Source organism: Podarcis melisellensis (genome assembly GCF_964234715.1).
Source record: "Podarcis melisellensis genome assembly, chromosome: 1".
Taxonomy (NCBI): Eukaryota; Metazoa; Chordata; class Lepidosauria; order Squamata; family Lacertidae; genus Podarcis; species Podarcis melisellensis.
In genome coordinates, this window is record NC_138528.1 from 115054315 (window position 1) to 115067306 (window position 12992).

The 12992-nt window shown below is 46.1% G+C and overlaps 1 protein-coding gene and 1 long non-coding RNA gene across 3 annotated transcripts in view; one reads left to right on the plus strand and one right to left on the minus strand.

Moving 5' to 3' along the window:
* LOC309363385 lies at positions 1 to 6459 on the minus strand. The gene is made up of 2 exons (XR_014165316.1): positions 5990 to 6459; positions 1 to 463 (listed from the first exon to the last, which is right to left on the minus strand). It is a non-coding gene; the product is annotated as an uncharacterized lncRNA (long non-coding RNA).
* SP3 (Sp3 transcription factor) overlaps positions 5550 to 12992 on the plus strand; it is a gene marked incomplete at its 5' end in the record, with an annotated part of 24868 nt that continues 17425 nt past the window's right edge. Inside the window, 3 exons of one of the 2 annotated variants that reach the window (XM_081917702.1) lie at positions 5550 to 5981; positions 6479 to 6642; positions 6872 to 6976. In XM_081917702.1, the coding sequence (XP_081773828.1) occupies positions 5975 to 5981; positions 6479 to 6642; positions 6872 to 6976 (276 nt within the window). Of the gene's footprint in view, positions 5982 to 6468; positions 6643 to 6871; positions 6977 to 12992 lie in introns of those variants that run through there. The other variant, XM_081917701.1, reaches the window with a different exon arrangement.

Genomic DNA, 12992 nt, shown 5'->3' on the forward strand with positions numbered 1-12992 from the left:
TTCCTTGCGCCTTAAATAAACATACATTTTTATTATGAAGGGCATCACATCTGGTTCTTGATACAGAGTCAGTGGTGATGGACTACGACAATTTTGTTGCATCGCTCAGCACACGGCACTACCATTTTGTCTTCTTTTTTGTACAGCTTGCCGCAGCTTCCTTCTAGATGCAAAGGCAGCCTTGGGTATTTTGTGAAAATACATTACCTTCTGGACTACTATCCCAATCCACGTTCTCATACTAATTCCGTATTTATACAGTGCGCTCCAGTGCTTGACTCTTCATTCATTTTATTCCACAAGTCTATGTGAAAGGCACTTCTGGTATCCTTATACTCTTCACCACCAGGCCATGCATCAAGTCTTCCAGTCTCCTCTTTCTGGCTGAGCCCCTGAAACTACTTTGAGTACAGGGGTTGGTATTGTTTGGCTGCTGGGAGATTTGCATACATTACACATGCCACTGTAAAAAAAAAAAAGTAAAAAATTACAAACGTTTCAAATAAAAAATCTTCACAATAACCTATAAAAGCTTTTTAAAAAAAATATGTTGGGGGATCTAGCAGTGCCAACTTATACTTAATGTCAAACAATATGGGTTCCTTCATCACAAATACTTCTACTTAAGGTATCAAAAACACCTTACTGGGCCTTTGATAAGGGAAAATGTGGTAATGTCTGCTATCTTACATTTTCCACCTAGCTAATTTTCCTTATTGTTTTTTTTCGGGGCAAAGGGAGTTTCAGCATGGCTGATGAATTTTCCACTCTAAGGACTAGGTTTCAGACCTTTGTCCCATTTAACTGGTGGCATGGCTTTACTATTCAGCTTTCATTGTCACCTAACATACTACCAAACCATTCCTATTTTAAAATAATCAAATTCTTTTGTTATTCTGCCACAATTGACATAAACATATAATCTTTATATAGATTTACAAATACTACCAAAGTAGTTATTTTTATTTCATTTATTAAATCTGTATACCGGCCTTCATCTCAGGACGGTTCGTAACATAAAAATACGAAATACATAATAAAAACAAGAACCTTAAAAACATAAACCAATGAATGCCCCTCCCCTCCCCAAACACATTTAGAAGGGCATTGGGTATTAATCAGCCAGGCTGAAGAGGAACGTTTTAGCCTGGCACCTAAAGGTGTACAATAAAGGCACTAGCAGAATTTCCCTGGGGAGAGCATTCTATAAATGGGGAGCCACCAACTTGGATGGCTTTAAAAGATTAGACAAATTCATGGAGGAGAAAGCTCATCATTGGCTAGTAGTCACAATAGCTGTGCTCCACTTCTGAATACTCATTGCCTTTAGTCCTAAATGGGCAGAGTGCTGCTGTGTTCATGTCCTGCTTGCATGCTTTCCACATGCATCTGGTTTGCCACTGTGAAAACAGGATGCTGGACTAAGTGAGCCACAGGCCTGATGTAGCAGGCTCTTTTCATGTAAACCACAATGAAACTTTGCTATTGGGATGGCTGTAAAAATACATATGAAACAGATACCATGAATTGCCAGTGACATCTATCACTGTACTGAAAGCTGCTCTCAAAGCTCAAGTGTTTTAATGGCTCCATATTATTCTATACCACAGCACAGGCTAGGCCTAGGCTTCAGTTAGTTAAATAAAAATTGAACTCTGCTTTCATGTCATTGTTGGACCTTTTCTCTGATCTGGAGTTTAATTTGTTCTTTGGTGTTTGTTTGATATCTGCAATTGACTGTGGTTCTCAACATTATACATGTATAGAGTGTGTATCACTATAAGCAACCTTTGAAAACTGTTGCTCCTGTGTTGAAAGAGTATGCATGCACCAGACATGCAGAGTCTCAACCCCATTTGAAAAGCCCTACTCATCAAATCCTGAAAATGTATTCAAAATACAAGTTTGACAGCTTCATCTATGTGGTGTGTAACACAATACCATTGCACAGTAGCATAGACAGATTTGCAGTCAGACAGGCACTATACTAAAAACTTTAACAGGATAGATCAAAGGCAATTTAAAAAAAAGCCATTTTCCATTTAATCAGATATTTTGAGTGTGTGTGTATGTATTTGAATATGTCTCTTTGTACGTATTATGTTTTCTGGGGGACACATAATATAATATAATATATAATATAATAAAATATAATATAACATTTCTTAAGAAAATCAGCCCTGAGTGCTCACTGGAAAGACAGACCCTGAAGCTGAGGCTCCAATATTTTGGCCACCTCATGAGAAGAGAAGACTTCCTGGAAAAGACCCTGATGTTGTAAAAGATTGAGGGCACAAGGAGAAGGGGACGAGATGGTTGGACAGTGTTCTCGAAGCTACCAACATGAGTTTGACCAAACTGTGGGAGGCAGCGGAAGACAAGAGTGCCTGGCGCGCTCCGGTTCAGGGGGTCACGAAGAGTCGGACATGACTAAACACCACCACACACACACAGAGTGGACCCTCGAGTTACATACTGCTCTGGATATGTAACTTTCGGGTTACAAACGTGGCAAACCCCGAAGTGTATACTTCCGGGTTTCACCGCGTGGGCATGTGTAGAAGCGCTCTATGATGCCACGTGTGTGCACAGAAGCGGTGCCTCCAGTTACAGACTTTTCAGGTTAAGTGCGGACCCCTGGAACAAATTTAATTCGTATCCAGAGGGTCCACTGTATATATATTGTGTCCCCTAGAAAATATAATACAAAGAGACACATTCAAATCTACTCTCACTCTTCATTAAAACTGAATCCATGACCTTTTATCAAACTTGAAGTTCTATCTAAAAGAACAAACTGGAGCAAACATGACACTGTTTGCTTACAGTTATTTATATATTTCAGGGACAATATTTTTCTTGGCAGTTTCAAAGATTGTAAAAACATTCATTAACCGTTACTGTTTGTGAACATGCTATCTGAAGGAACATCTTCTCCCACACAACCTTTCCCACATATTAAGAACTACCAATGGAAGCCCTCTTCCGTCTCCTGAAAATACATCTGGTTGGGATAAGAGAAAAGGCCTTTCTTGCTACTGCGGCCTGAACTGATCCCTCCCAAGGCCGGCCTTGCTTCTTCCCTAATGGCAGTTCGCCATATTACCAAGACAACCCTTTTTAGGAAAGATTTTCTGTGTTTTGAATTGGTTGCAAGCTTTTGATTTCTGTATTCCCTCTGCTGAGAGTAGTTACTACATCTAACCTCTGAACTTGTGTGTGTCCACGGTTCCCTTTCACTGATGAACTGGGGTTCAGTGAACAGTGGCCAACAGCTACTTTCAAATAGCTGCCCCAAATGTCTCATAAATCAGTATTATTTTTCATGTTTACATTATTGTTCATTTACATGGTTTCCTGTTGGCTTGAGGCAGAAAGTGTCTAGGCCACATAGCACTGCAGCCAATTAGTCGCTAGGAGCACTAAGGGGGGGGCGGAGTCTGAGCTAATAGGCAAGGTGGAGGTAGTTGTGGTGACAACTGTCAAGCCAGATCTCCCTCTTCTGCTGCAAGCCTCCTTTCAGCTTTCTTGCGCCCACAACCAAAATAAGGGGGAAACTCGCTTGTGCTTTAAAATGAAAAAATGCAATATTTTAAATATGGATGAATTCATGACTATTCCCTTGCCTTAACTGAAAGTAATCCAAAACTGAAACAGAAAAATTATTTTGCTTTGATCAGTTTTATAGTTGCACACCATCTGATAACATGAACACCACCCATTCTTGGCCAGCCACAAATAGACATAGAAAAGGAGGAAGTCTCATGTATATTGGTCTATTGTACCTACACTTAGAACATAATGACCAAATCCTGGCAATTTCTACGTCTGATGAACAGGCGTACTTAATCCAACTTATTCCCATCATGTGCTGTGTCAGTTATTATGCTCACTAAATGCTTTTCACTAAGATGTCAAAAAGTCCTAAACTAACCACAAATTGTATGCTGAAGTCCCCCACCCCAAAGTAAAATAGCTGCTGGAATCCTGTGAGTACACTTACTAGAAAGTAAGCACCACTTAACAGTATCATTTAATTCTTAGCAAACATGGACAGTAACAGAATGCATGTCTTCAAGAGTTCAACACTGCCTTCAAGCCAACCTCAAACTCAACAAGGGATCTACGCAAAAATATATAAAACAATCCCTATGCTATTTATAGTTGGAGTGCATTTTGGTGTGACACATATCAATAACAAAAATCCAAAACACATCTAAAAAACCCACCCATGTAATTTTGACAAATTTATACAATCCTAATTCAAGAAATGCTTGAGGATTAGCGCCCGATCCATTAGAATTAAATCAATGGATATTTCGCCATTGATCTCAGTGGGAGATGGAATTGCTTTCTTCAGGAACAATTCAGGACCATTATAATCACAGTTGCAGGTAGGTAGCTGTGTTGGTCTGCCTAATCAAAATAAAAACAAAGGTATCTAAAGAAGTGTGCATGCACACAAAAGCTCATACCAATAACAAACTTAGTTGGTCTCTAAGGTGCTACTGGAAGGAATTTCACTATAATCTCGGCAGTTTTGCCACTGAGAAATGTGGATTTACTGCTTTTGTGCTTTAAGCAGTATTTTTTTTTATGCTGCTCTATTAACTCACGTTAAGCAATGTAAAAGCTGATTATTTAAAACCATGGAGAGAGAAATTAGAGATGCTCAACTGTTTATAATTTTAAAACTCAAGTGTTTTACTAAGCTCATCATTCGCCAAGACGAAGCCCCATTCATATTCAAAACTCTCTTCACCAGAGACTAAATACTGGAAATCAATGTCCTTTTAGCTCGTGGGAACTAAGGCCTGAAATATTTTTTAAAAAGAAACCCGCTTCTGGAAAAAAGTTAACAGATGACATTAACACGTAGGCACAAGGCCCGGGTCTGGCACTTCAGGGCCTTCAAAACATTCGCAAGCGAGGCCTGATTGGCCAGCAGCGCGCCGACATTTTAACTGGAGAATTTTTTAATTTTTTTTTTGAGAAGGGGTGGTTTTGTTTTCGGTCCATAAGCGCAGCCTCCAAGTTTCCCTCCTCCTCCCTAGAGCCGCTGTCACAAAACGCTGAGTGGCAGCCGGAACGAGGGAGAATTCAAACCCCGCCGAGTCTTCCACGGAAATCGAGCAGGGCCCGAAGAGAGAACCGCTCTGAGGGGAGCAGGCCTCAAGCGCTTTATAAAGCTCTCTCATGAGGGTAAAGGCCAAGAGCCTTGACGCGGCTGCCTCAGGGCCTCTCTCTCCCTTCCAACCGCCGGTTTAGGCGGCCGCCGCGGCCTGGCTCCCCCCCCCCCCAACCTCAGCCCGAGCCCACCCGAGCAAGGCCTCGCTCATTGTCTCTCACACAAACCCTGGCAAACAGGAAGCCACCTCGGCAAAGGAGGGGGGAGGAGGGGAGCGGGGGCCGCTCCCGCAAGCGGGCTGAGCGACAGGAGGCGAGGGCCAGTGAGAGCGCGGGCCGCGCGGCGCCGCAGCCAATGAGCTGCCTGGAACGCCGCGAGAGCAAAGTGGGGGGGGGGGAGAGGCGGGAGTTCCGGGCCAGCTCTCAGGGCGGGCGGGCGCGCGCGCGCAAGGCGGCGGTAGTAGTGGTGGTGCTGGCGGTGTCGGCCGGGCCCCCTCTTCCCTTTTGCTCCAAGCTCCACCTTTCGGCTTCCTCGCACCGTCAATCAAAACAAGTGGGGGGGGGGACCCCGGAGTGGGAGCCAGGCCGCCGCCTCCTCCTCCTCCTTCACCACCACCACCAGCAGAACCACCTCCGCCGCCGCCGCTTCAACCCCGCGCGCACAATAAGCATGTCCCCGGCGGTGGCGACAGCAGCAGTAGCAGCAGCGGCGGCTGCCTAGCCGTAGCAGCGGCAGCGGCCGCCAGCGGGGCCTGCGCGCCAGAGACCAGCGGGGTTCAAGCCAGCGCTTTTCCTTCCTTCCTCCCTTCCCTCCTCGCCTGCCAAGTCGCTCGCTCGTCCTCCCGCCATGACCGGTACGTACGGGGCCTTGTTGTTGGGGAGCCGCCGCCGCCTCGGTTGCTGCTCGTCCGCCGCCGCCGCCGCGCGTGTCTGCCTGCGAGTGTGGCTGGAGCGGCACTGGCTGAGCAGGAGGAGCAGAGCCAGGGGGAGGAGGGAGAAAAGAGGGGCAGGGGCAGCAGGGACGGCGGCAGCGGCGCGGAGGGAGGGAGGGAGGAGGAGGAGGAGGAGGGAACAGAGGGAGGGGAGCGGAGGGAAAGCAGGGCGGGCTCGCCTTGCGCGGGAGGGAGCGAGCCAGCGAGCGAGCAAGCGCCGGGGTGATGGGGAAGGGAGGGGGCGAGCGCGCCCGCCAGTGACTCTCCTCCCCTCCCCCCTCCGACCGATTCTCTCCGCCTCCCCCCCCCACCGCCCAACTTCTCCTTCCAACCCCCCCGCACCACCAAACAACCCGGCCTATCTTTTTTTTTCCCGAACCCCCCCTTCTCCAACTACTCCCCCCCCGTTATGCGCGCAGCTCCGGAGAAGCCCGTGAAACAAGAGGAAATGGCTGCCTTGGACGTGGACAGCAGCGGCGGCAGCAACAGCGGCGGCGGCCCCCACGGCGAATATCTGCAGCACGGGAACGGCGGCTCTGCAGCGCCTTCGGCCGACGCCTCGGACGAGTCGGGCACCCCGCAGGTGAGAGGCGGGAGGGCGGGTGAAGCAGCAGGCTTCGGGCCCGGAGCCCTTCTTTCCCCCCCTCCTCCCCACCCCCCCGGCGGTGACACGTCGCGAGCGCGGGGTTTCGGTGGCTGCGGCGGCGCCGCTGCTGCGCGGGTGGAGGGAAGGGGACCGACGGAGACGCGCCCCGCGCTAACCCACCTCTCCCGCCGCCTGTCTCCCGCTCCCCCCCCTCACCCCACCCCAGGACACCCAGCCGTCGCCGCTGGCGCTCTTGGCGGCTACCTGCAGCAAGATCGGGCCGCCGTCGCCGGAGGACGACGACGACGACGCTTCTCCGCCTGCCGGAGCGGTAAGTGCCCGCCCCGCCGCGCTCGCACGGCCTGCCGGAGAAGGGGGGGGGGAGAGAGAGGCAGAGACGCCGCAGACCGACCGCCCGCCCGGGGGGAGGGACGCGGAGAGACACCGCAGAGCACTGCCCGCCCGCCCGGGGGAGGGACGATCGCAAGGCCGACCTGCCGGGGAGAGGGGGTCCCCGAGCTCCCCTGCCTCTCCGGGAGGAGCCGGGCGGGCGGGCGGGCGGGCTCCCTGGGGTGGGTGGGGGGAGAGAGGAGGAGGAGGAGGAGGCGGCACCGGGACATCCCCTCGAGCCTCTGAATGCCGCGGCGCCTCTCCTTGCATCTTCAAACGGGGCTTGACGGGGCGGCGGCGCAGGTTTGGGGAGGTGGGGTGGGGGGGGGAGGCAGGCAGGCAGAGAGGCGGGAAGCTTTGGTTTCTCCCGCTCACCCCTCCTCCTCCCCACCCCAAGGCAAAGGGAGGTCTATCTGGGCTTTCCACCCCCACCCCACCTTTCAAAAAAGTGAACCATCATCCACCCCACCCCCCTTCCTGCTCCTGAATGTCAGCTGTCACCCCGGAACCCCGCAGCAGCACAAAATGTAGGCTGGGTTGAAGGAGAGGAGGAAAGGAGAAGACACTTTAAGGGCAAAATGGCTGGTTGGAGGGAAGGGGGGGAAGGAGAAAAGAAAAGGCAGCCTGTACTCCCTAGCGGAAGCGAGCTATTTTGAACGCTGTTTCTGGGCGCAGTTAACAGTGCACTGCAGATCATTTGTGTGTGTGTGTGTAAAAAGGGAAGTTTTGACACTCAAACCACCACCACTCTGTTTTCTTGTGTGTTATCTGCCCTGTAACTATCCTGACTAGTTTTTAGAGGAGCCTGGTAGGAGTAGGATGTGACGGAAAACAACATGTCAGTGCTTTGCTGTTAAAAAGGAGCAGGTTTGAAGCGGGCGGGGTGTGTGTGTGTGTTAATTGAAATGCAAGTTTTAAGCGGTGGGATGATTTGGCATTTTACGTTAACCATTCAGATTTGATTCCATGGGTTTGCCAGAAATGGGTACTCTCTTTAATTTTCGAACCTGTCTGTACGTGGGTGATATAGGGAACTGTATGTTCGATGCCGAATGAAAATCTTCACCTTTTCTGTGGCTTCCTGGTTGTTCTCTAGATAGTGTTTATGGTGTGAATAGGAAATGAGTATTGCAGTGGAGAGGAATAGAATGATTAGGTAAGCTGTATGTGGATAGCATGGGAGAAGCTTCATTAGCTTAAGTGACTGTTTGAATTCAGTCCTTTGCATACATGTGCATAAGTCCCTTTGAATTCAGCGGGACTATTGAGTAAACACTCGCAGTCATACACTGTTCCAGTGTCATCTTAGATAACTTGAACCAGGTTATTTGGCATTTGATGGTCCCTTCTTAATTTTAATGTATACTTCTGTGGCCCCTTTGAGTGCTTATGAGCCCTGTCAATTTCAGTGGCATTTAAAAGCCATGTGAGTGGATTAAGGAATGTAGCCTCACACAGCAGAACGAAAAGTATTTATTATCTTCATTGCACACCAGGAAGCTAAGATGTAGTTGAAGCTAATCACTTGTCCACAGCCTCAGTGAGTTAGTGTCAGAGCCTGGAATAGAGCCAAATTTTAACTTGCTCATCTGTGTCCTTCCAAATGTGTGACGCAAAGGAAAAATAATGCAGCAATGTAGTCTCTGGTTCTCAGAGAGCCTGAAGCAAGGTTTTCACATTGGTGAGATTCTCCATCCTATAATAAATTTATTAAAATAGGATCTAAAATGGCACTCAGGTAACGTTAAAACACTTATTTTGATAATGGTTTAGCCTTATAAATGGGATGAGATTTTAAAAGGTAATTGGGAATTGGCTACAGGAAATGTGGGCAGGCAAGAAGCAGGCATGTGAGACGGAGACAGAAAAAAAAGGAGAGTGGAAAAGAGCGCAAATGAAAAAGACCTTTCCACAAAATGTTATGGTTCCCTGCAAATATTTATATGTTTGGATAAATGGTTTAAATCAGTGGTGGGCGTCCTTTTTATGTTGAGTGCCACATTCTCTTGGTGGTAATTGGTTTGGTACCTTTTATTGACTGTGTGTCGTGGCCAAAGCCAAAAATGGGTAAGGAATACCTCTTTTTACTCAATAGGTCCTCTCTGAATGGTAGTTTGGCACCTATAGGAGCTTTTTTCTTAGCCTAATTTCCATCTGGGGGGTAGGCAGGGCCAAAGTGGAGAGGCCTCAGATCCAGACTAGAATTATGGTACCCACCCCTTTTTCTAACCATTTCCCTCAGTGTGCCATTCTCCAACTATAGCTAATCCAGGATGTAGCTGATCACACATGGCGTTCTCTTGTGCTTTTCATAATACTAGCAATTCTGAGACCTCTGATGGTATTTCTACATATCAAATATATAAATAATGGCAGTAGATGAAAATAGTTGGAAAAAAGAAGCATTGGCATGAATTTTCCTGAAAGGAATCTTCTAGAGTAGATACTTCCTTAATGGCATTTAATGGAATGTTCCTTAACAAAATGAATCATTGCAAGTGAAAGTGCTAACTAAATAGCAACAAAACATTCTCATCTTTGTGTCTCATCTCTGGTATCAATGAATTCTCCTGTGGGAATGGGAAGGGAAACTGCAAACACATTCTTACACACTCGGATAAGAAAGCAAGCCACCTACCACAAATCTCTCATCCACAATGAGATGTCGCTAAAAGTAATTGTTAGCATTTATAATAATTGGAAAAAGGAACTGGGTTCCCCCCAAAGCCTTCTAAGTTTAAGATTTAAATTATGCATTTCCAACTTCTTATCAAACTTTCCAATGCAGCGAGGATCAAGTCACAATATTTGCACCCCCAAATTCAGTTTACTTTAGACTTCACCCTAGTAACTTGCAAAATTGATTTCTGGATTAGACTACTATAGTCTAGCCATACTTCAGATATTTCACAGGAAGTTAAATTATGAGAATTGTCTTCCGGAATTTAGAATTTTGCCACAGATATAATGCCAGTATTTCCTTCCCTGACTTACTGGGCCATTGAATTGGGACTAATTTTGTAGAGTGTGCTTTACACTAAAGTCTAGTTCAGGTATCGCAGCAGGTCGGCCATTGTGAACAGGATTTGAAATGGTGCTCCCTCATGTGATCACTTCTGATTCCTAGTTCACACATCACAATAGTTGAAAACAAGTTATGATTTAATGTGAAAGGGAAATGTGTTGGTGCCTGCTACTCAAAAGTTCCCATGGTATTTCTTTCCTGGTGCTGAATATGCACCACAGTCAAAACAAGCCAAGTCTGATTCGTTGCATCATCTGAAATTTCTTTTATGGTTTGTTTTCCCAGAACCAAGGACAAACCTTGTTTGTTTCTAGTGGTTTACATGACATGTCAGCCTAAGACTGGCTTATCTCTGGCATGGCATCAGGAATGAGAGAGTATTGCTATTAACTGCACTTTGTTTTAAGTGGTGGTTTAATGTGGCATGCGAACAAGGCCAGTTGCTGTATCTGAATTGGTCAAACAATAGCAAATTGGAAGTTTGTGCTGAATATAGCAAGCCCAAATTATCGCCCCATTCTAAACGTTATCTCCACGTAGGTCTCTCTGCCAGTTCTGCAAAAGAGTACAACCTTTTTGAACCTCCAGGATCTCTACTGATTCCCCTGGGATTGCATCACTACCATCCTTCCGAATACTGAACTTTGTGGTCCTGCATCTAAATATTTGGCAGCAATTCACACGCATAGTGTGGGTATCCGTATGATATGGGGTTTCCTTGGCTATTCACAACAATACAAGGTTGTAAATAAACCCCCCCAAAACATGGTTGGCCATGCTGAGGGTGGTAACTGGGAGAGCAGGAGCTATCTGAGTCTGGAACAACATATAGCATCTCAGAAGTGCATAGGTATAACGGCTGGGGAGTATGTGCCCTATGTCATAAACGTTCCTTCTGTGCTACATGGAGAAATAGCATTGGGTAAAGAAGAAATGAGTCTTTCTCCAGAAACCAACTCACCTCCTGTGTTAAGAGGCTGGGGCTGACAGCCATCCTTGTTCCTAAGTAGTACATAACACAGCAAGAGGAGCTTTCAGAATGTGCGTAAATAACAGAACTGATCCCCAAACAGCACTCTTAGGTGTTCCTGACTGTAGTTCTTTTTTTTTTTTTTAATGGTGAACTTAGTGGTCCCATTCCTATCAGATTGGCAGTGAAATGGCAACACCCACAAACAGTGTTCTGGCTTGTGCATATTTGCAGGACTTTCTAGATGTGCTGAACCAAATGATTTTGTACATTTAAAGGAGAGATGGAAACAAAACAGCCAGATAACCAGGGCTAAAATTGTGCTGTGGGTGTCAGCTGAATTGGGGTAGGGGTGATAGTGTGCGTGCATGCACACGAAAGCTTATACCAAGAAAAAACTTAGCTGGTCTCTAAGGTGCTATTGGACAATTTTTAAATTTTTTAAAAATATATTTCGACTGCGTCAGACCAACAGGCTGTCTACCTGAATCTAGAACAAATAAATAATAATAAATGTATAGGCCGTGCATCTGACTGGGATACCCAAGCCACTCTTGGCAGCTTTCAACAAATTAAAACACAGTGAGACATCAAACCCTAAAAAAAACTTTAACTGGAGGAGGCAGTTGGAGACAGGGAACATGTTCCTCGTGGCATGTATTTGCCATGCAGCATAGTTTCCCGCTCACCTAACCCTGAGCTTCAGCAGTCAGTGCAATAGAAAAATTGCATTGTACTGTGGTGGTAAACTGCAGGGCTAGATGAAAGCTGAAAGGGGATTTCCAAATTCATCATCTCGGCCCCGCCTTATTCCTTCTAAGAGCAAACTGGGTGCCCCAGGGCACCAAGTAGGGTACAGAAGAAGGATCCATAAAGAGACAAGGTAAGAGTTTCTACATGCTCTGGGGGGACTTCCCAAAAGAAAAAAGGTTAGTATGAGGGGAAAGGAATTGCGGTCAGGAAAGGCTTGCCGTGAGGTGTGAATCTTGCAGCTTCACTTCCCCCGTCTCCTAGGATGCAATAAGCTAAAAGGATTATCTTGTGTCGGGGTGGGTGGGTTAACTAAGGCAAGGGGAAAAACAATTTCTTGGTCATAATGATCAATGTTCTAAGTTGCTTGAGGCTCTGCGGCTTGAAGTATCTGGAATGAGGGAGGAAAAAGCTCATGTGGCGAAGGGAGGGCACTTTTTGCTCATGTTTCAAGACTTGATGAACATTGTGCCTCCTGCTCACTTGGTCCTTAGCGTCAGTAATAATGCTGTATGAGGTTTTGCACAAGAGTATTCCTACTGCCCTGGAGCCTAGCAGTCTTGTGCTATTGTACAGTCAGGAGCAGGGGATTTCCCAATAATTGATTCTCGAAATGCCTTGCAGGATCCCAAATTATAGAAGATTTAATACGGATCTTAAACTGCTTCACTGTGTAATAAATGCCAACTTTTACATAGGTGCATAGCCTTTCTTGAAACCAGCAATAAGCTTTTTGCTGTAATTGTGTAGGCTGCCCTCCTGTTTGTTTGAATAGATAATGTTCCACTGAAAATGTAAGCAAAAGCCTGAGCGATGGTAGCAATAATAACATCAGCGAAGTTTTAGAAATCAATATTATGTTTCTGAAACTGAATAATCTTCAGAAGTAGGACTTGTTGATGTTAGGGGGAAAGACAATATTTTTATGAACTGGAAATATTATAAGTGTACTGGTACAGCATTTGTATACCATAGCTATAAGAGAAACTAATGTGTTTATATAAATAGCTCCCTGTGCTTGTGATTTGAAGAACACTTAACTGGGAAGTTAAGTTCTGTTTAACGTGGTGGGATTTACTTCTAATTAAATATATTCAGTATTGAGGTTAAATCTAATGATGTTTACAGCGCACTGTAATAATGCAATACTTTGTACCCATCCCAATTATATAGTGGCAATATGTAGGCATTTTAATTACGTATTGTCATAAG